The sequence below is a fragment of the Ictalurus punctatus genome, chromosome 26 (assembly GCF_001660625.3).
Source record: "Ictalurus punctatus breed USDA103 chromosome 26, Coco_2.0, whole genome shotgun sequence".
Lineage (NCBI taxonomy): Eukaryota > Metazoa > Chordata > Actinopteri > Siluriformes > Ictaluridae > Ictalurus > Ictalurus punctatus.
In genome coordinates, this window is record NC_030441.2 from 12,063,162 (window position 1) to 12,085,809 (window position 22,648).

Here is a 22,648-nt window from a genome sequence, read left to right on the forward strand (position 1 = left end):
ACACATCCGCTCCAACATGTTGACAGTTTACTGAGGTCCAGCTCTATTTGCTTCAGCTTTCCATTGAAACAGCTGGAGTCTAACTGGAGCAGATGAAGCCAAGGGCTGAGAACTGAGGGACAACAACATCCTGAGTACTGGATGCAAAAGCCAGCGCACTAATGTGAGGTTCTTCAAGCTTTATCTTCAACAAAAACCTTCAATGACCTCGTGTAAGATCTGCATGACCATGCAAATCATAAAACAGTGGTCCAGTATTATCTATTTGTTGCTATAACTTGTGCAAGAAAGTGCAGCCATGGTCACTACATAAATATGTCCTTTGCTTGGAAAAACACAGAAAGGGAAAGTCACGACAGGGGGGTAGGTAGTAAAATAGCTATTGAAAGTTCAATGAACAGCGCTACATTTCAGATGGCAACATGCCAGAGGGAAATGTAACAGCAAAAGCCACGAGGTGACAATAAACGTATAAAGGAGTTATGGAAGTCTGCGATTTTAAACAAGCACACATAATTGTTTGACTTGGCAAAGCCTCTAGATGATGTCATCTGTGCTCCAGTTTTGACTATAGCTCAGATCCAGTAGAGGACAGCATGGCTCCCCTGAACACAATAAAGTTTAAAAAAAAAAAAACAGGAACAAAAAGGATAGTGCATCTACTTCTACAATACAAATACTTCTTCATTTATAGATTTCTTTGCCTGCCTGTTTGGCTCATAACATGAAGAAAATGACACTAGTCAAAACAATATTTCTTTTCAATCCTGATGTGGGAAAGGATGCCAGTTTTATCACAGCCAAATGTATTCTGGTTATTGCTTTTCGTGTAATCTAAATTATGCTTATATGTCGATTGGGGAAAACAGCCACTGGGTATTCACTGAAAAGTCTCTCGCAACTAGTGTAGCTATAAAATGAGCTTAAATGACTTTAGCACAGATATCTAAAACCCAAAGTTCCAAAATGCTTCAAATAAACCTCAACAGAAAACTTCAGCTTTATGAAACTTGATCTTCAAAATTTGCCTTTATAAATAAAGCTCCTCAGAGAGACTTTTATAAATATCCTGCTTAGATCAGACTTGTATAACATGACCTTAAATGTGATTGAAGAACTTCCCATGGCTTGGTTCCTCTGCAGAAAACAATATACTTACTGTACTCAGAGTGAACGAGAAATACAGAAATGGTAAAAACACACCCTATTGTAGGAGACTAGCTCTTAGGAACATTTGTATTAGCACTGTTAGTTTTAAGAGTATGCAAAGAACTGATAAAATATCAGTATGTAATGTTTGGCTAAAGTGTTTGGCAAGCTCGACAAGAGGCCAAGGTTCAGAACACTAGATGGAAAATACATGCAGAGTTTTGCTGGTTGCAGGCACACATTCTGAAAACCGGGACCCAAAAAAGCACAGGTCACATGAAGAAGTGGGAAAAAGAACATTAAAAGTGGCTGCCTGAGGTTGTTTCCCATCTGTAGCTTATCCAACTAAAAAAAAAAGCTGATTAAGCAGAATCTTTTTCTCGTTCTCTGTCTGTCTTTCTTGTCCATCTCAAGTTCTGCACTGCTGGAAAAGTGCAACCTTGGCCCACCTCTGGAGTCCAGAGCAAGGGAGGGGAGGGCTGGTAGTTATCATGCATGGCTAGAAGACATTCCTAATGGGAAAGACAACAGTCTGGCCTCTAGCCTGGAGCTCCAGGGGGGAGAAATGAAAGCAGTTGATTGACCGACCAACCAACCAGCCAAAACAACACCTCCAGGTGGAGCCAAGAGCAAGACTGCAGATTCAGGGGGGTTGGGGGTGGGGGGTGCCGAGGGACGAGACCAGAGCAAAGGAGGAGGAGAGAGAGAGGGATTCTTGAGGACAAAGACTGAGGGAAGAGAAGAAAGAATTGGTACTAGCATAAGTAGCTATGTCAGTTCCAGTGTTTATATTTATTCCAGGTAGCAGCTTTCTAAGCACATTCAGTGAAACCCTTTTTACTTGTACTGTACGTTACTACTGCATGCACGGCCACATACTTTGGTGCACATATTTGCAGTAATGGTATACAGCAAGTGATGAACGGATTAGCAGGTTCGCATATATATATATATATAGAGAGAGTGTATATATACACCAATGTAAGTAGGTGGGATTGACTCACCGCTCTCGCTCTTCTCGATTACGTCCACCGTCTCGCCGGCACGCAGGCTGATCTCAGAATTCTCCTGCCGCTCGTAGTTGGCCACAGCCACGTACTGCTCCAGCACCATGGGTTCACTGCTGTCCAGGCCTGGCACCGAGGGGAAGAAACACGCTGTGAGCCACCTGCCTGCTGCCCCACTGCCCCTCATGCCCCTGCGGCCCCTGTACGCTGCCATCCACTCCTACACCCACACCTCCCTGCAGCCTAGCACATCGGAAGCCCCTGCTCTCGGCACATGCTCTGCAGCGACTGGCCATATAGATTGAGCTTCCCCCCGAGCCAAGGCCGGAGCATTGGAAGAGAAAAAATGTGAAAAAGAAAAGAAAATGGGGGAGCTCCTTCAAGGAGGAGACTGTTGCGGAGGTTTGCGTTGGCGTCGGGGCTCCATAGCACAAATTCAAGCAAGTAGAAAAAAGAAAAGCAGGAATGGAAGAAGGGAGAAAAATAAGAAATGGGGAAAGAGAGGGAGAGCTGCTAACGGTCAGGGATGTGAGTCTGGAGTGGAGGGTTGGAGGAGTTTCTGGTGGAAAATAAACAGACGAGAGCAAGCAAGGCCTCCCTCTCTCTCTCTCTCCCTCTCTCTCTCTCTCTCTCTCTCTCTCTCTCTCTCCTCCCATTCAACGGGTTAGGCAGCAGCTGGGGGGGGGTTGAAAAACGCCAATCGGAGCAGTCTACTCTCCAAGCCTTAAATAGAAACATATGAGTGGACTCAGAGAGAAGGAGAGAGGAAGAGAGAAGCAGAGAGAGAGAGAGAGAGAGAGTCTGTTTATTTGAAACACGAGAGGAAAGCACTTTAGTACAAGCTCGACTGCTCTTTTGCTCCTTCTCTCTATCCATTCTTCCTTCCCTCCTTACTTTCTTTGTTTCTTTCTCTCTTGCCTGCTCATGTTATGGAAAACGATTTAACTTGCCATTGTTGCTACCTCAGCTGGCATATTAGTATAAAACGCAATCCAGAGCCTCAAGTCAGATTTTGTGTATGGATTTTGTCCAACAATATATAGGAAAATCACAGTAACACCTCTACTAAGTCATAACTTTAACTACAAACTAAGTTTAGAAAATGTAAAGCAACCTGAAAAGCTGTCGAATCATTCAAACAAACATTTTCCTACAACATTAATACAGTTTATAGCAGTTTCCAGGTAATGTTCTGGGCAACACTTCTTTACCGCCCTCCCTATCGTTCTGTCTCTCTTTGTATCTCTGCATGTGTGTTTGTCGAGGTGAGCGAACAGCATATGGAATGCAAACTCGCATGCTCCAATGGAAAGTGATCCCAGATCAGCCATAAATAACCAGTGGCTAAGGAGAATGACAGGCGGGATGGAAAGCATGCAGGAGATGTCCTAGATACTACACTGAGATACCATAATATGCCATGCTAATAGCCTAGTGCTTCCACAAATAGCTTTAACAACATAAATACAAAGCAACCTATAAAAGCAATGCATCTTATGCTAAGTGAACATTACACGACAGCTGAGGCTCACACGATATACAGCCTTTCACAAGGAGAAATCCCAGATGAAGTATGCCTGAGCCCTAAATGCCACTTTCTCACGAAAATAAATGCGAGAGCTGTCTATCACGCGTCTGTTCTGCATAGAGAACTGTAGGTCTAATATAAAGGAACATATCCATCCAACATATCCTGCGTTGTCTATAATCATGCCATGTTGGGTTTTTTTGTTTGTTTGTTTGTTTGTTTCAAATAAACAATTGGGTATGACTTGACAAATAATTTATTTTAGAAGCTATATTATTGCACTTACAATTTGCCCTATGCCCTGCTATACAAATAGAAGTATGACAGAACTGGATTCAGAGATCTGCTGCGCAGGAAAGCGGATGAATCTCAATGGCTGTTTCTCACTACAGTTCTTGCTACTTGTTGTTGAGACTATGAAACACTTGTTGTCCCAGATCCCCAGTCTGTGACAGGGAAATCACGTAGCTTGCATTCAGTATTATACACATATTTTATCTGTGGTGCATATATTATGTGTTTAGCTTACATAAACCTCTTCCGTGTTGAACAGATGGTGATTTGCTCTTTAATTAAAATTCATAAGGGTCATTTTATCAGCAGACACCTAGAATGAGCCTACTGGCACACTGTGGTTTTCAAGCTTCACAAACACTTTATTTAGGTTTACTACAAAATCCTTTGACAAAAATTGTCTGTCACCTACTGTAGAGATGTCCTGTACATCATTTTAATCATGTTTCATAAACAGATCTAATTAGAAACAGTCTAATTAAAATGGCTTTACGTACTAATGTCTATTAACTAAACTAAACAGCACAAGTGAGTTTCCTGTAAAGAACTCAGACGTGTCTGAATGACATAGAACAACACTGACCTTCTGAGTTCATTACATTTCTGTGCTCATGGTCCAAACATTTCACTTCCTTTCTTGGAAACATCAAATCCAAAGGAAGCCAGTGTACACAGCGTAAGCAAGTTCTGGCAAAAGCTCAAAAGCACCTCCAATTGTTCGAGACTTTCTGCTACTGTGTTTCAAAGCCTGCAAACTTGTATCTGGTGAAAAAAGGAAACTCTTACAAAACATTTCCATTAGCATCATAGCTTCAGATGTTATTTAATTGATTTTTTTTTTCTAAAACAAGGCAACATCACGTGTTTTCCTGCTTTGCCCCAAATAGACCGATTGTGTGTGAAGAACCCAAAGAAGATGTTCTCCAGATGGTTCCAGCCTCGCTGAATGCTGTTTATTTCCGAGGGATGAGCGCAATATTGCCTGAAATGTTTATTTGCATGCTGTCATTCCTAAAACTCATGATAATTACATTCTTGTGAAGGTTGTGAATAAGGTCAGACAGCCATTTTCAGATACAGCTTCACTTTGGAGATTGATCATGGAACCGATTATTGAGGACTTTTTGAGACGTGTTGATACCTTTCAGATGTGAGTGCTTTAACAGGTGCTTAACATCATGCTACTGTACTAAATTGCTGAATCCTCAGTAAGGTGATGGATAGAAATGGGACGTGTTGTAAAAAATTATTTGCATGCTTTGTAATGTTCCATAAGTATCCATTTAAGAGCTAGAAGCAGAAAGGGAAAAAATGGAGGGAAAGGGCATGCACAATGCACAGTGGGCATTCAGTAAGAAATAGAAATACCTACCTGAAGCCTCAGACTTGGTGGGACTGTCCTGTAGGCCATACATCCAAACTTGGCAGAGAAGAGCAGAAGAGGAAAAGGAAAAACAGTCAAGCAGTAGCAAAGAGCAGCAGCAGCAAAAGAGCAGAATGTACTCAATCCTGTGACTATTTCCTATAAGCATGCAGGCAATATTTAATTCAATGATCATACGCATGCTAACACAATTCACGCTCTCTCATTTTACAGCAAGTGGATGTGATGAAGCAGGAATTAGTAACCATGACGTACTGTAGCTCCACCCATGTCCATCTCCCTGAGCTCTGTTAATTTTCCAGTGAATGCAATTAAAAACCACACCCTATCCGAAGGGAATTAACATTTTGAGAATTGCTGCTAACAACGGAACGTAGCTTGTTCTGAAATGAATTCAAACGCTTTTAACACTTCATCATTGACCCATCGCTGTCTTCTGTAACTTCAGTTTGCTCCCCACACACACATTTGTCTTACTATCCTTGAGAAAACCTTCTACTGACAATTATTAATGTAACTAATGAATGCTATTCCTAAACATAAATACACAGCAAGCCAGATTTGCTGTGTTTAATAGAACGCAGAACAGCTGTAATATTTTATCTCCAGATTTTCGCTGAGCGTTCACTCCCTTTATCCCTCACCACCTCTTCCAATTCCCCCCCTTCCCATTTCTACCAACCTTTCCATTCCTTGGATCACTTAACTTAGCTGCTCACATTCTTTAACCAGGACACATCAGATCAGTAATCTTGGCCAAGTCAAATAAATTAAATAAACTGTATAATAATGCTGTCCATCACTTAACGTAATCCCAAACATTTCACCTGAGAGATGATTGGACATTCATTTTGCACTCACTTAGTTCCACATAGACTAAAACTGAAAAATGGTATAGAGTTCAAATATCTGTTGTTGTTTTTTTATATTCAGTATATAATAGTTGGGCATTATATATTATGAGGAGCAAATACTATCTTATTTCTACCTAAATCCTAAAAGTTTGGTTCACCATGTGTATGTATGAAGGTAGCAACAGGGATAACACCTGGCCTTTACACAATTTAGCAATTTTAGTAATTCGGAATGGAAGGAATTCTGCCAAATGCATGAAACAACATCAAATTCCTCAAAACATGGCAACTCCGCCCCGTCTTGACTGTGTAACACTGAACAGCTGACTGATATTAACTCTCCAACTCCCATTACTCCTCCCAACATACATGTACACACTAATTCCTTTCAGATTTTGTACTAGAGGGGAAAAAACTCTGGTGGGGTTTTTTTTTTTTTCGTGTTGACCCTTAGTGGCCACATGACGTGTGCATTGGAGAAACATTTCATTTTAAAAGGATATGCACTTCTGATTAGCTGTCTTTACAAGTTTTACAGTTATCCTCAAACTTTATGTACACAATTGTTCCATTGAAGAAATGGACTATAACAAAGGCAGTAAGCAGCATGCCTAAAAAAAACAAAAACCCATATGGCTTCATTCGGTTATTGGCATGTGTGTTTTCAAAATTTCATCATTTCAAGATGACTATCCAAAACATTACTGTCTGTATCAGAGCTGTTGATCAGGATATGAGGGAGTGGTACTGAACACTATCAGAACACCCATTAAGCAACCAAAATAAGACCATGTTAATAGAAATATTTCATGGAAATATCCAATCAGGCAATTCCGTGGCCGCAGCTCAATGCATAAATTAATGCGGATATAAGCCAAGAGCTTCAGTTAATGTTTACATCAAACATCAGAGTGGGGGAAAATGTGATCTCAGTAACTTAGACAGTGGCATGGTTGTTGGTAGTAGAAGGGCTGGTTTGAGTTTTTCAGAAACTGCTGACCTCATGCGATTTTCACACTCAACAGCCTATACAGTTTACAAAGAATGGCATAAAAAAAACATCAATTAAGCAGTGATTCTGCAGGCTGAAATGCTTTGTTTATAACAGAGGTCAGAAGAGAATGAGAATTGTTTACTGGTTCAAGCTGACAGGACAGCTTCAGTAACTCAAATGACCCAAATGACCAGTCTTTACAACTGTGGTAATCGGAAAAGCATCTCAGAACACACAACATGCCGAACTTTGAGGTGGATGGGCTACGACAGCAGAAAACCAAAAGTAGGAATGGCTGAAAACATTTCACACACTAAATGTGCAGTTGAAGCAGAAATTCAGCAGGCTGTTCTACATCTGTTCTCCAATGCAGAAAGATTTTGGGACTGTTTTTTTTCTTCCCCCCATCACGTGACGAACACACTGACTGCTACTCTGTCCTAAACATTTCCTCTTCTAAGAGGGTGTGGAGCACTTACTTTGTCACATCATTTAATAGCCTTTCACTGACTGCAAAATTCCTCAGTTCTACCAAACTGTTTTCAATATAGAACAGCGAAGAAAACATCACCAAAGAAAACATTATCAACACAATTACTATGTTGAGGACAATCTCCTACTGTCCCTTTCGCTACCAATGATGCTTAACAGTTACAGAAATATTGCTCTTGTTTTATTTTGTTGTCTAATCAACAATTCGGAAACATTATTTACTTTTAGCTCACATACTATCTTCTTAGGTAGATCTGATCCAGATTAAAGGTGCAGTCCATTGTGTATTACTATGTCGATAATAATCATAGATCAGTTTAAGATGCATCACAAAACCTAGATTCTGTATATTTTCATGGACTGCATCTGGCTAGATTTTTCAACGATTTCTAGTTGTGTTGACTTTTTCCAGCCTAGAAATAAGCTCCACCCCTAGGCTAAACAGAGTTACTCAGCTCTGTCCTGTTTTCTTAAGTCAGTCAACAAGGCAGGCAAACATTTTAAAGCAAAAAGTTTGCCACTTTAATTTCAAAACCACAAAACCAACAAGATATTTTATTGAGTTTTATGGGTGTTTTTATAGATTTCTTTTCATGATCAATTAACGAATATAATCAAACAGTGTATTTTATCAATAGTGCATTTTATAATATCAAAAAAATTCTGAATGTGATATATACATGTGGACTTTTATTCCATTTGTGTCTCTAAAGACTTTTTCAGGTCTCCTGCTGTTTTTTTTTGGTGTGTGTTTGTTTTATTTAGTTTATTTTATTTAGTTTGTGATGCTGTCTCAGTCTTTTTCACTTATTTCCCTTCCACTCTTTGGTCACATTTTTGTTTTTGTACATTTTCTTACATTCCTAAGCGATGGTGTGCACTGTTATGGTATGTCTAAACAGTTATCCATTTATGTCCTGTTCAGTCTGGTAAAAGATCAAAATTTCCTGGTTTATATCTTGTGGTAGCTGTTTTTTTTGTTGTTGTTTTTTTTATCCCAGTGACCCTTAACTTACAGTTAACTTCTCAAGAGCCTCTTTCAACTTTTCATGCCTTAAAGTACTTATGTTGACACTTTTATGTCTTTTGACACCGACGTGAGATTCATTTAGGTAAATTACCTACAGTATGTCAAACCTTTGAGCTTGGACTCAACTACAATATTAAATAAGTATGAAATTCACTTTCTGTAAACAATAAAATAATCCATAATATATTTTCACCCAGAAACCAAGGGGGCACAAACTTTTGCACACAAATGTAGCTTTAATAGAGGAGGAAAGGCTTGTATCTTTAAAGTTTTCATTGCAATTGCGATTTGCCTCACAGTCAACACGGGACTGTAAAAAACTGCTCCTTTGAACATAATGCCCCAGATACTCTGACCTTTGGAATTTCAATGCTGTAATTCAGCAACTCTAACTGGCCCTAATCCACAGGCTTTTATTTTTTTTATTTTTATTTTTTAACTTTGCCCACCGTGCTTGAGAATGTACTCAAAGAAAGCTACAAATGGAGTGGAATTTTGCAAAAAGTGCACTGCATGCTAAATGCAAATTTGTAGTAAAACCACACGGACCCATTTACGACTGTTCCTCTCAATGAAAACACACATGCACGCAGATCCCTTTGCCCTGCTGTCTTCTAAAACTAAGCCTAGCCCCTCCACAATTTTCCATCTCTCCAGTACTCTGTCTCCATCCATGTCTGTCTCTGTCTCGTTCTCTCTGTGTCACTCGTATTTCCCCCTCTCCAAATCAGTATCACCTCCCCTCCTCCTTGGTGCCCCCCTCCTCTGAGGCTTGTGTAAACAGTATTGGCCATTGCTACGTCACAGTGAAACTTTATCCCTGATGCCACGTAAGCAGGGGTCTGTCTGACCGACTGACATCCCCCCCAAACGCACACATCTGGTTCTCACATGGGTCAAACAAACAAACAAAACAAAAAAAGACAGAATGGTGCAGCAAGAGAGATTGTCTGCCTGAAAATCATGTTACACACACAAATCATGATCAGATTCAAACTCAACAATTGCAGAATCCAAGCCAAAATAAAGGCATTTCAACATAAGTGTGATTTCAAGACTGGAGTGTCGTTTGCATCTACATTTACAAATACATATGCAATTTAGTTTGAAAAATAATTGTTAAAATACTTAAGGATTATATTATTTTTTTGCATTAATGTCTGAATCCATCTCAAGCTTAAAACATTCTTTTCCATAGGTCGTCGATTATACAGTCATGTGAAAAAAATAAGTACACTCCATGGAAACTGTTGTTGTTGTTTTTTTGACATATTTGGACAAGCAAACATTTGATCCTCTTTGAAACAGTGCCTATTAATAGAGCTGATACACTCTATCAAATGACATGAAATTAACATTTTGTAGTAATTTTCACAATTTAAATGAACAAAAAACAGGTCAGTCATAGGGAAAAATAAGTACACCCATACATTTATCGCACCTTCAAATCCATAAAATTTGAATCAGGTGTTCAAGATTGGGTGCCTTCAGAAAAAAAGGTTGTGGATGCCTGTGAGTCTGGCAACGGATTTAAAAAGATCTCCAAATTATTTGAAATTACATTCCACTGTAAGGAAAATACTGTACAAATGGCGCAGATTGCAAATGCCAATTTGTCCAGGACTGGCCGTTCCAGCAAACTCAGCCCAAGAGCAGACCATCAGATGTAAAAAGAAGTCTCCAAGAACCCCAAAATTTCATCACAGGATCCGCTAGTAAGTCTTGCAACTCTTGGTGTCAAAATGCATGCTTCTACAATCAGAAAGAGACTGCACAAATTTGACCTGCATGGGAGGCATGATAGGAAAAAGCCTTTGCAAGACTACAGTTTGTCAATGAGCATATAGGAAAAGACCAGGCCTTTTAGAATTATGTGACCTGGACAGACAAATCAAAGATAGATTTGTTTGGCCACAGTAACAGCGGACATATTTGGCGAAGAGTAAAGACAGCTTTTCAGGAGAAGCACCTCATACCAACTGTGAAGCACGGTGGTGGAAATGTTATGGTTTGGGGTTGCTTCACTGCCTCAGGAACTGGACTGTTTGCATTTGTTGATTCAACTATGAACTCTGCATCATATCAAAGAGTGCTTGAAGATAGTGTGAGGCCATCTGTCCCAAGTTGAAGTTGAACTGAAAGTGGACTTTTCAACAGGATAGTGATCCTAAGCACACTAGCAAATCCACCAAGGAATTATGGTTATGGAATGGCCTAGTCAAAGCCCGGATTTGAATTCCATTGAAATTTTGTGGGGGGATTTTAACAGGCAGTACATGCAAGAAAACTCTCAAACAACTTGCAACTGAAAGAATATTGCATGGAAGAGTGGTCAACAATTCCAGCAATCTGATGTCAGAGACTGGTCAATTATGCAAAACACCTACAAGAGGTTATTTCTGTAAAGGGGCAATACTAGCTTCTGAGGCCAAGGGTGTACTTACTTTTTCCACAGAAGAACATCACACTATTGATATTTCTGTTCAATAAATGATTGAGAAACCTAATTTTTCTTGTGGTTTTGTTCAAGTATATCAACTTTATTAATAGACACTGTTTCAAAGATGATCAAATGTTTGCCCAAATATGTCAAAAAAGCCAACAATTTCCAGGTAAGTACTTATTTTTTCACATTATTGTAGGTTATCAAAAGATGTACATTTTAGTGTCAGACAACATTCACTCAACTTTATTACCTGATCACATTCATCCCTATGAAATATTTGGAATAGTCAAAAAGTTGCATCATCTGAATTTCCCGAAGATAATGTGAAGAAGAAAAGTCTCTCATCCTCTATTTTTTATGTTCAGTGATTTTGACTGACAAGATCACTTTAAAAGTACAACCATGTTATCAAAATTATACATTTTAAGTACATCATTAGAATGTCTTCAATGTCCTCATGCTATATTTTGTGTATTTTCTAATTCTATGTTTAAAAAAAAATGCTACATTCATCCCTTTGACTCATTTAGGAGCAAAATTAAGCTACTGTCAGCAAAGGAAAAAAAGACTTTTGTCTGAGATGTTTCCATGATGAATGTTGAAAAGTTTGTTGTTGTTTTTTTTAATAAAATGTAACTTTTCTAAGTTTTACAAGCGCTAAAGAGCACCCAATCATGCAATCAGCCATAACGCTGATCCTAGAACAGCTAATTGTACAAATTTGGATAAATCAAAATATGTGAAATGGGCCTACACTTGGTTGTTCATTGTTTATACCAAAATCCTTAAATATAGCATATCGTAAGACTATGGTGAACAATAGACAAAAGAACTATTTCATTCTGCATACAGGTAAACAGTTTAGACAATAAGGCCACATTGAGACAGTAAAAGTTTAGTGGCTACAGGGGACTTAGAAACAGCAAAGGTTTGGTCTACCCACGGTTAAGTTAAGCACCATGCCATTACTTTTCATTGACACACACGGGCACACACACACACACACACACACACACACACACACACACACACACACACACACAAACCAATCGCCTTTATTTTGTAGCTATGGAGCTAAACTTACCACCACAATTTAACAATAGAGTAAAGCACAAAGTTAAACTCAGCAGAATCCCCACTGAGTGACTATAATATCCCTGCTGTGTCTCAAAAATCTCTGACAGGTAACAGTTTGTTGAAAATTCATCACTATAGCATCGTGTTGTGTATCATAAAAATGATGTGTGGGGAAGAAAATTCCTGGGTTTTGGAAAATGGTTTCAATCACGCAAGCCATCATAGTAAAGTTAGTTCCTCTAACTCCTTAAACAAATGTTAAACTAATTATTTAAACACTTTGAGATTTGGAAACAATTAGTCACAATGCTAATCAGTTCTTGAGGGGCAGGGCTTAATTTACTCAAAAAGCTGTAATTTACGATTGATTGCATGGAATCACATAAAGTTTGAAAGATATGTTCAGGACAACATTGTGAGAATGTCTGCAGAGTTTGAGGCGTGGTCATTAATAGGGGATGGGGTTATATTTAAAAAGCTTTTTCTCAGGAACAGTACGTCTGGATGAAACTGGGTGTACTGCATTGTTATGCAAATCTGTAAGGGAATTGCTAATGATTACTGGGTTATTTAAAAATGCATAAGCACCATCATCCAGTCAGATTTCATGAGGCATTTTAGCACTGAACTACAGTCACAAAGCCTGAACTGAATTTTAATCTATGGGCTCTTTACTATTCTATGTAACTTGGTAAGAACTGGTCACTGGGGACACTATTTGCCAAAGGTGCTTGGACCCCATAGATCACCAACTGATTAAAGAAATTTACAATGTTGTTCTAAAAACCTATTTTGACTTTTACTGTGTTTACTATTTATTCTTTTATTAAGTTTCAAAATTGTTGGCACCAAAATGACCACCCATAGGCTTCTAGAGACAACAGAAAGCATATCTGCTTTTTCACAATCATCTTAAAGTCAGACCTGATAAAAACAGAACTTTTCTGTGACTACTTTATCACCTTGTCTTATCTGGAGTTATCTGAGTAGTTTATTCCCACAATCTTCATTTCTCAGAAGTGCATCAGACATGTACATTTTATTATATATATATATATATATATATATATATATATATATATATATATATATATATATATATATATATATATATATATATATATAATACTAATTTCATATTATAATTATAATATGATAATAATAATAATATAATTATAATTTCATATTATTATTCATATTATTCTTATTTTGTGCTCATTTCGTCCATTAATGACACATTTTAGCTGACACTATTCAAGTTGATTTAGTTTTACCAGAGGAAGCTTGGTCATACAATTAAATATAATTTGTAAGGAATTTGACTGAGCAATTTGGACAGGATAAGGAATGTGGGTAATTTGCTCAAATTGCCACACATAGTCTGGACTGCCCGGATGTACATGTCAGTGTTACGTGACAAGCATGGCAATAATAATTACCAGGCTCGGTTATTAAATTAAATGAGGCAATTACAGAAGGAGCTAAATTTCTGACAAAATATAAGAAGGCAATTAGCGCATAATAAGTAATCAGGAATCTAATAATCAGCAATCTCTTACACTTCAGTAGATCCCCATGTAAAAGTAACCCAGGTCCAACATGGATGAATGTGTTAAAATGTTCTTATACAATATCTCTAATAATATCCTGTTCAGAACACTACCTTCAAAATCTTTTTACAGATACAAAAATATAAGCAAATAAATAAAAAGAAAAATCTTCAAAATTGAATGAAATTAAAATGATCTGGCTGGTCTAACTCCAATTCCTGTTAAATTTAGCTTCTTGCAGTATTCAGCTATTTTGGACTTTATTTGGAGTATAACTGGCACCTAACAAGGCACGGACATTTTTTCTTACCACCTTCCATGTTGTCTTACTCATTAGGGGTATAGATCTTGACATTTGTAAATGTCTACTGCAAAATGCTCAATATAAAAACGTGACTTGATGTAATCCAGAATCCCAGATCCTGCCTTGATAGTCCCATCCTTGGATCGACAGTGTACAATTCCACTAAATCAGAACTACTGCCATTCACAAGGCATGGAGCCACCTGTTCAAGGAGCTTGAGGCCAACAAACTCTTCTCCAATCCTAAAGATAATCCATAATGTGTAATTAGAGTCAAGTTTGAGGGACTTGGAAAGCACCAATAAAACTAAAGGGTTTTGTCTTTTTGGCTCCCATTTCGAGATCATTTCACTACAACAGATGGTCTTAAAATGCCTGATTAGTTAATGCATGCTTGGAAGAGATTGAACTGAAGCCAGACAAACACACACATTGCAGTCCTCCTGGTGTCATCAAGTTCTGCACATTATATTTGTCCAAAAAGACACAATCACTGCTAACCTACACCACTATCTCAGGGCAAAGCAATCCTTCTTTCCAGTCCAAGTACAATGCCCCAAACCTACCCCTTCCAAATTTCTTGTCCATATTTCAACATTTAAAAAAACAAATAGTTTTCCACTGATGCTACTTGCAACCCAATACCCAATGAGATCATCCAGAGTTTTCTGAAAAACACTGTGAGATGTGGAGTCAGCGCAATCCACATCTAACAATTAATACAGAGTTGTTTTGAAATCGCCACCAGCTAAAAGATACTTTCCAGCTGTTTGCAGGGGTTCCTCATGGCAAGCCTGTCAAGGGAGGCTATTATGATGGAAAACAAACAGCCTTGTGCTCAAGATGACATGGGCCCCATTAATTCATCTACTGTATATGCACAGTATAGCAAAAAAAAAAACAGAATGGGAATTCAGTATGGTTCGATGGTAGGTCTGATATATTTTCATTAAAGGTGTTTGGTTGTGCTACATCAATCAAAATGAGCTAAATGAGGTCAGGGCTCATTAATTAATTTATTAACTAAATTCTCAATATGTATATGCATTAGGGGTGTAATGCAATGACCTTATCTGGAGCTGGACCTGTTTTTGGATTTAGACCCATAGTGAGTCTCTGGCTTAAAATGAAAGGGATTCTTTTTGTTTGTCTGTTTGTTTATTTGTTTGTTTGTTTGTTTGTTTTTTAAAGAAAGCTACCACTGTTCCCCAAGAAGCACCGGAACACACTAGAAAAAACCCTAGCGTTAACCGGGTCTATGAATCCTGGCTCTGACAGTTCCTGAACCTCAGCTACATCACTCGAATTCTTCACAACTGATCTCAACTACAGATTTGTGCAAGACTGTTTTTATCCCGCTCACACAGCTATTAATTTAGCTTGCACTTACCCAAAATATAAACAAACTAGTTGCCTAATTTATACCACTGTGACCCTGACCAGGAAGTTACTAAGGATGAATGAATGCTGTACTGTACACTGTTCATGTTAACGCGGTCCCTGTTCATCCAACAAGATATTTGATCACTCTCTCACACCCGTAGGAAAGTAAAAACCTCCTCCTCTCATGCTTTTGTTGCTGTATCCCATGGGATCCCTGGCCTGATGCACATCTCTAGTCTCAACCAGATGAACCTTTAAGTCAAGCTTTCGTAAAAAAGAACAGTGCACCCTCATTCGTATCTGTATTTGAATCTGTTTAGAGCACATCATCTGTTCATTCCGAATAATGTATTCATATTTAATTACATTCCTAACAGACATATAATTGGAAATAAATACTTTTTTTTAATGAAGAGTATTGTGCAAAACACTTTTAGGCTTATGGAGAGCTCGTAAAAATGTTAGCATATGGCTTGTCATGCAATATTTATTAGGAGTAAAATGTCATATGGAATTATTTGGAAAAGTCCTTAAAACAACAAAACCCCAATGGTTGCAATTTTCAAAGGGCGTAAGAGGAAATGAAGCTCAATGCCAGTAGTTATCAAGCAGCTGAACAATGGCAAGAAAGTTACTGAGGACATTTCAGCAACTGAGCCAAATGGAATAAAACTCGTTTGTAAGCTTTTCCTGGATGTTTTGTTGCAAGAAATATCTTTCTTTCGAGGATACCACAGGAAGTACACTGATTATTCTTCGACCTACATATCCTTACTGGTGTGGTCCATAATGGATACTAATGACCACTGCTTCCTGTGTGCATATGCTTTATCTGGGTGGATGACTGTGCATATGGTCAGCTTTGAAATCTGCACTCAATTGCATTTCCACATGTACAGCCTGAAAACTACAGTAAATACACGCATATGTACACAAGCGCGGTCGCACACTAAATAAGAATGAACACTAGACCATTTTCATCCATCTGGTCAGAGTCATTTTACTGGAAACAAGGCTGAAAACACATCAATCAGAATGAGTTCCCTCTTGATATCTCCAACATTAAGATTATGTCATAAACAGCAATCAGGAAATACCACCAAGAACGACAGAAGTAACAGCGCACCAACCTTCACACGGTCTTCCTTGGAAAAATTGTCAGCTCCTGCATGACATGTCTGAATCTTTTTGAACACCAATCCAAGCCTGAACTATTTCACTCATATGAAATACACTAAATCATCCGAATTATTTTGGCCTCAGAATTATCAGCAAGACTGATGTCAAACTGTTATTTTCCCTCCATCCCAGAGATGTGCAGCTAAACCCCACCCTGTTGTCTAGAGTAGGTGTACTATTAAAAATTCATGGAAAGATAAACCTAAAACCTAATACGGCATGTTACTGTACAGTCCATACAGGATTTGTTTTTCTTTTGTGATAATTGCAAATTTTCTCAAAATTTTGTGATGCAATTTGTGGGGGTTTTTTTTGTTTGTTTGTTTTTTGCTGAAAATTACTAGAATTGGTGAAATTGCAATTGGATGAAATTGTTTTGCACAGTCTTTCACAGTGATGTTTGTTGGTAAATGAGACCTTTTAGCTGTTCTCATGTATTGACATACATGAATCGAAGAAAGCTTTGGCTGAACGCACATTCTGATGATGTCACATGACGCATCTTGGCCCAAATCTACAGAAAATCTGCAGTAATTGTGAAAAAGTGCAAGGTCCTCTGAATATTACGGAGTTTGCTTGATTTTGCGTTAATTTCTGCAATCGCAAAATTGCTAAATCCTGAAGGGACTGTATTAAGACAAAATCTCATCAATTTTATAATCTCACTTCTGTTTTTTTTTTTACATTTAAATTTCATGAATTATACTATAAATCATTTGTGCAACACATAAAATGTGAGGCAAACTTTTGACAAATACTATAAAAGGCTTTTTATAAATTAATAATTACTGACCACACCTTTAAATGACACCTTTAACAGTTAACTGTTTGTTTGTTTGTTTTTTACTTAAAATGCATATAAATACAGTCTTCCCTTCAATGTCCTCGCAACGCCACACCTCCCTAAACACATGCACATGTGTTGCCTAAGCTTCAAAACCTGAATGCCAGCATCTGAATGCTTCTTTAAACATCTTGTCACAGAAATAGTTTTGTGTGTGTGTGTGTGTGTGTGTGGCATAAAGCAATGTCAGATTTCCTCATCACACCTAGTCTAGACTTAGATAGCCTAGATACTGTGCTGCATTTTAATCCAACAAAACTGCAAGTCATTCAGTGAGCATGCACGGAATGTGAAAGATGCTGAGCAATGATGATGTTAGTGCACACTTCTACAGACAGCTGATTAGTGCAACAGGTTTAAGAGTGATGGTGTGATATTCTCTGTCTTACCTGATTTCCGCTTGGTGCCATAGTCCCTGAAAAAGAAGAAACAACAGAAAGACATGACTAGAGTTCTGGTTGTATATCCTCCAGCTGCAACTGAAGTCCTTGTTGATAACATTCGCACGCGCACACACGCATACACACACATGCACGAGCGAAAATGTGTGGTACAGTGATGAGCGTGTGAGTGTTTGATCCTGAAGGCTGGAAGACGAGCTGCTGATGCTACAACAGACAGCAGCTTATCATGTGACCCAAACAGAGCCAGTCTCTGTCCCCTCAAACCCTGTTCATTTTTTTTTGCTCCCTCCCCTTCTCTAGTCTCACTCTCAGTTTCTCCAGAGGATGGAGGGAGGACCTGCTAAACCCTCACTGCTTACTAGATTAATGAATTGGATTTGGCTCCTCAGCTGTTAAGGTATGATCAGTTGTGTGTGTGTGTGTGTGTCTGTCTGTGTGTGTGTGTGTGTGTGTGTGTGTGTGTGTGTGTGTGTGTGTGTGTGTGTGTGTGCGCAAATGTAAGACTATAGAGAATGTAGAGAAGCACAAAGAGGCAAAGATATACAAAGAGAATTATAAAAGAGAAATAATGTCAACAAATACCAGAAAAAAAGATAATGTATGATACACCTTGGAAATATCAAATATGAATGTAATTGAAACCCTAGTAAGAGTGATAATGAATAGCATTCACCCAAAAGAGAAACATACATTAATAATGAGCAGCACAAGGTTCCACACTATAATGAATTATATTAATTTAAGCCATGATACTATACTCTTAAGCCACTGCACCATACTCTTAAGCAAATGCACTATACTCTTAATACACTATACTCTTAAGCAAATGCACTATACTCTTAATACACTATACTCTTAAGCAAATTCACTATACTCTTAATACACTATACTCTTAATACACTATACTCTTAAGCAAATTCACTATACTCTTAATACACTATACTCTTAAGCAAATGCACTATACTCTTAATACACTATACTCTTAAGCCATTGTACTTTACTCTTAAGCCATTGCACCATACTCTTAAGGAACTGCACTGTACTCTTAAGCCATGGTACAATACTCTTAAGCCATTGCATTATACTCTTAAGCCACTGCACCAAACTCTTAAGCAAATGCACTATACTCTTAATACACTATACTCTTAAGCCATTGCACTATACTCTTAAGCCATTGTATTATACTCTTAAGCCATTGAACTATATTCTCAATACACTATACTCTTAAGCCATTGCACTATACTCTTAATACACTATACTCTTAAGCCATTGTATTATACTCTTAAGCCATTGAATTATACTATTAAGCCATTGAATTATACTATTAAGCCATTGTATTATACTCTTAAGACATTGCATTATACTCTTAATACACTATACTCTTAAGCCATTGCACTATACTCCTAATACACTATACTCTTAAGCCATTGCAATATACTCTTAAGCCAGTGTATTATACTCTTAAGATACTGCACTATACTCTCAATACTCTTAAGCCATTGCACTATACTCTTAATACACTATACTCTTAAGCAACTGCACTATACTCTTAATACACTATACTCTTAAGCCATTGTACGATAGGCCACTGCCTTATATTCTTAAATCATTGATATATTCTTTTAAGTCATTCCACTATACTCAAAATCACTTGTCCAAACCCATGCACTGTACTCAATCCATTGCACTATACTATTAAGCCAATGTACTATATTTGGGAAGACATAATCCCTCTTAGCATGGCTATCCATCCATCCATCCTTTTCCCAGCCTCTCCCTTTGTGTCTCTGGAAAGCGAATAAAAGATCTCTTTCTGCCCCATGTGCCTGAGGTCACCCGGAACATTCTGGAGCGGCATGGCTCGAGAGTCAGAATGCCTGTCTTTGTTGGCTGAACGGGAACAGAACTCAAGGACAAATATCGCTGTCCTCGAGCGATATTTGAACTGCAGTTTGAGGGGCTCAAAATCAAACTAACACTGTGAAGGACATGCTAGTCACTAATGTATGCTCTCTACAGAATAAACAGCAGGAAAATTCCCATTTCCAGTCTCCTATTCTGCTTTTAAAGACTCTTAGACCAAAGAGTACATCAATATGCTTTGCTGTGAATAGACATTAAATGCTCTTTCCAAACCAAGTAATAAGTTCCTGAACAAAATAAATAGAGACTGTTTGACGGCATTCTGTCTGAAAGTGGAGGCTGATGACCCAGAATGCTAGGGGTATGACCTCATGGTGTCACATGGGTGTCTTTAAATTACAGGAAAAAAAGGACTACAGGTCTTGGTGTTACAGCTCCCAAGATCACTGTTAAATTAAGGGAGTGAAGAGGCGGTAAGCACAAAAATATAGTCGTGTATGTTTATGTTCTTTTTAATTCATAGATCCACGGTATCGAGTGGCAATGTATCAAAGCAGTGAATTCTATAACATTAACAGCTGTTAAATAATGCTATAGTCTTCCATTCATTGCATGGCAAGTTAAAGTTAATAGTTCTGGCATACTTCTGGTATGCTAGCATCAGAAACTAAAGCACCACTCAAAGCTTGCGTGCTAAAATCTGAAGGCCATTTAAATGGTGAATTAAATAAGAGAGGGCGCCATGCTGAAAAGTGCTTAACTAGAGCAACTTCCTCTGGAGACTCTTAAAGCAAGCCTGCAGCACTTTCATGCAGTTAAACAAGATTCAACCTTCCCAAACACACACACATCTATTTATTAAATTACATTAACAATATATATATATGCATAGGCAGCTCTATTGATAAGGCTACATGACAACTAGACCTCCATGTACTTCATGTCAAGATACAATGTTTTTGTCCATTTTTATGTAATGTTTATGTGACAGAATTTCATTGATATAAGCTTGTGTTAAGACACTTTCCAGGCTGAGTTACATGAGTACATCATAACAACTGAGCTCAGTGTATTTGGGACGTCTTATAACAGTATCATGTAGCCTTAAGAATTCCTTGTTGTAACTGCATACTGCTTCAGATGGAAAAACTCAATAATAAGCTAACTTGAAGGACTTTAAAGAGAAATCCACCCAGTGACGAACTGCATATGAATCTTTATATTTAACATTTGGTTTTCAGTGGCATCCAATATTTTATTTTATAATAAAAATTCTGAGTGGACTTCTTTTTTAAAAAAAATTCCTTCATTGACATCTATTTTCACTTTGGTTAACAGTTTCCTACATTACCCACAAGTGCGTTCGACTACCTCCAGATAGTGGTGCCAGTAGGATTGAGCGCTCATTTCATCTCTACATAAAAAGGGCAATGCAGCAGCACTTTATTGTTTTAATCTGTCCAGCTTTCTCAGCACCTTATCTTTACACGCTGCTCAAACAGAGTAGTTTCCAAATCTTCAACGTTTATGCTAATACAGACATCAAAACCATCATGTTATTCACATGCTAACCAATCAGCACTTCAATTGCAGTGTATTGCTGCATTGCATTCTGTAACTCCACTACTTCTACATTGGACTTTTCATTAATATGGCACGGAATAATGTTAAGAAAATCAGCTTTTTTGTTATTAGGCGCTAACAGCAAAATCAGACTATTCTCCTATTAAACACTATTGTACCTGCACTAACAATAACTACGTTTACATGGACAGCAGTAATCGAATTATTGACCTTATTTTGAATAAGACAGTATTGTGATTAAGTTGTTTACATGAGTTGCTTTTAGAATATTCCTTTCATGTTCCCATTTTACATGTTATAGAACATAGATTTATTAACAGCACACATCATTACGTCCCCGCGCCACACCATCCAATGTTCCCTCCAGAATATCATGTATCAACATACAGTTCGTCTTTGTTAAGGTACCGTATACAGTTTTGGGTGTTTCATTTTTACGAACTCTTTAAGTGCGGTTAATTATTAGTCATGCTGTACGTGCAAATAGACGACTGCTTGAAGCCGTGAGCTGCGTCCCAAACCGCGTACTTACCCTCTATATAGTAGCCGAGATACATGTATTTCACGCGGTTTCAGACGCAGCCATGCGCTCTTGTTTGCTGTAAAACAGTTGAGCACTGCTGTGTGTCCAGTCGCAAAATGCGGTGAAAACTCCCACACAACGTTAATATTGTGATTAAGGTGTGTACACGTCTGTAACGCACGTCGATAATGCAACTAAAACAGGAATACTCCACATGTTTCAATTTGGTTTGTGTTCACTTCGAGTATGACTTTAATCAGATTAAGGTAATTAAAAATTGATGTTTACATGGTAGTGTCTTAATCAGAGTATTGTCTTAATCGGGTTAATATTGGATTACTGACTACGTTTACATGGACAGCGGTAATCTAATTATTGACCTTACTCTGAGTAAGATAATAATGTGATTAAGGTGTTTACATGAGTCGCTTTTAGAATACTCCTGTCATGTTCCCGTTTTACATGTTTTAGAACATAATTAGATTAACAGCCCGCATCATTACGTCACCGCGCCACGCCGTCCGACGTCCCTCCAGAATTTCACGTATCAACATACAGTTCATCTTCGTTATGGTACCGTATACAGTTTTGGGTGTTTTTATTATTTTTTTTTTTTACGAACGCTTTAGGTGTAGTTAATTAATTGTCATGCTATACGTGCTATTAGACAACTGCTTGAAGCGGTGGGTGTGTCCCAAATCGCGTAGTTACCGTCTATATAGTAGCCGAGATACATGTATTTTTCCCCACTACAGGCCTA

The 22,648-nt window shown here is 38.1% G+C and overlaps 1 protein-coding gene across 8 annotated transcripts in view; it reads right to left on the bottom strand.

The window, feature by feature from the left end:
* Positions 1-22,648, bottom strand: part of sh3pxd2aa (SH3 and PX domains 2Aa) — a 122,452-nt gene that overhangs the window by 29,924 nt on the left and 69,880 nt on the right. For 5 of the 8 annotated variants that reach the window (XM_017457867.3, XM_017457863.3, XM_053676092.1 and 2 more), the window contains exons 6-8: positions 17,904-17,929; positions 5,351-5,398; positions 2,154-2,282 (exon numbers count right to left, since the gene is read on the bottom strand). In XM_017457867.3, coding sequence (XP_017313356.1) covers positions 2,154-2,282; positions 5,351-5,398; positions 17,904-17,929 — 203 coding nt within the window. Of the gene's footprint in view, positions 1-2,153; positions 2,283-4,561; positions 4,916-5,350; positions 5,399-17,903; positions 17,930-22,648 lie in introns of those variants that run through there. The other 3 variants (XM_017457865.3, XM_017457866.3, XM_017457868.3) reach the window with 2 other exon arrangements.